The sequence below is a fragment of the Lottia gigantea genome, assembly GCF_000327385.1.
Source record: "Lottia gigantea unplaced genomic scaffold LOTGIsca_6858, whole genome shotgun sequence".
In the NCBI taxonomy this organism is placed as follows: Eukaryota; Metazoa; Mollusca; class Gastropoda; family Lottiidae; genus Lottia; species Lottia gigantea.
Window position 1 is genome coordinate 1 of NW_008710334.1, and position 1,768 is coordinate 1,768.

The window sequence follows — 1,768 nt, forward strand, 5'->3', positions numbered from 1 at the left end:
ATTTAACACACATGTACTTGTTTACAGCAACATAGTCTGTCCATTTAACACACATGTACTTGTTTACAGCAACATAGTCTGTCCATTTAACACACATGTACTTGATTACAGCAACATGGTCTGTCTATTCAATACACATGTACTTGATTACAGCAACATAGTCTGTCTATTTAATAGACATGTACTTGATTACATCAACATAATCTGTCTATTTAACACACATGTAATTGATTACAACAACAGTCTGCCCATTTAATACACATGTACTTGATTACAGCAACATAATCTGTCTATTTAACACACATGTACTTGATTACAGCAACATAATCTGTCTATTTAACACACATGTACTTGATTACAGCAACATAGTCTGTCCATTTAATACACATGTACTTGATTACAGCAACACAGTCAGTCTATTTTATACACATGTACTTGATTACAGCAACATAGTCTGTCTATTTAACACACATGTACTTGATTACAGCAACATAGTCTGTCCATTTAATACACATGTACTTGATTACAGCAACATAATCTGTCTATTTAACACACATGTACTTGATTACAGCAACATAATCTGTCTATTTAACACACATGTACTTGATTACAGCAACATAGTCTGTCCATTTAATACACATGTACTTGATTACAGCAACATAGTCTGTCCATTTAATACACATATACTTGATTACAACAACATAATCTGTCTATTTAACACACATGTACTTGATTACAGCAACATAGTCTGTCTATTTAACACACATGTACTTGATTACAGCAACATAGTCTGTCCATTTAATACACATGTACTTGATTACAGCAACATAATCTGTCTATTTAACACACATGTACTTGATTACAGCAACATAGTCTGTCTATTTAACACACATGTACTTGATTACAGCAACATAGTCTGTCCATTTAATACACATGTACTTGATTACAGCAACATAATCTGTCTATTTAACACACATGTACTTGATTACAGCAACATAGTCTGTCCATTTAATACACATGTACTTGATTACAGCAACATAATCTGTCTATTTAATACACATGTACTTGATTACAGCAACACAGTCAGTCTATTTAATACACATGTACTTGATTACAGCAACATAATCTGTCTATTTAACACACATGTACTTGATTACAGCAACATAGTCTGTCCATTTAATACACATGTACTTGATTACACCAACATAATCTGTCTATTTAACACACATGTACTTGATTACACCAACATAATCTGTCTATTTAACACACATGTACTTGATTACAGCAACATAGTCTGTCCATTTAATACACATGTACTTGATTACAGCAACAGGGTCTGTCCATTTAATACACATGTATTTGATTACAGCAAAATAGCCTGTCTATTTAACACACATGTACTTGATTACAGCAACATAGTTTGTCTATTTAATACACATTTACTTGTGTATTTATTAAACAGGTTTTCCACCAAGATATTGTGTATTTTTGTGTTTTTTTCTCATTCCTTCATTATATTGTACCCATGGACTGAATGTTAGATAGGGCTGTGTTCTTGTGTATTGGGCCTAATTTTGACCCATGTAAAATAAAGACTTTACTATTATAATTTTTCTTGTATCAATTTTTTAAAACTTTTTAATCCTGAGTTTTTTTCTCCAATATGTAAGGTTTTGTCACCTTATAGTGATGGCATATTAAAAAATCAAATTACCAAAAGCTAGCATATTTTCTATTAAGATACCTCATGAACATTTCAAACAAGATT

At 31.4% G+C, this 1,768-nt stretch overlaps 1 protein-coding gene across 1 annotated transcript; it reads left to right on the forward strand.

Annotated features, from left to right (window-relative positions):
- Window positions 1-13: 13 nt before the first annotated feature.
- On the forward strand, window positions 14-1,541 carry LOTGIDRAFT_148234 (hypothetical protein; the record flags this gene model as incomplete). Its single annotated transcript, XM_009065203.1, has 2 exons — window positions 14-164; window positions 244-1,541. Coding segments are annotated over 2 exons (1,449 nt in total), but the record flags the coding sequence as incomplete, so codon positions are not given.
- Between the last annotated feature and the right edge of the window lie 227 nt (window positions 1,542-1,768).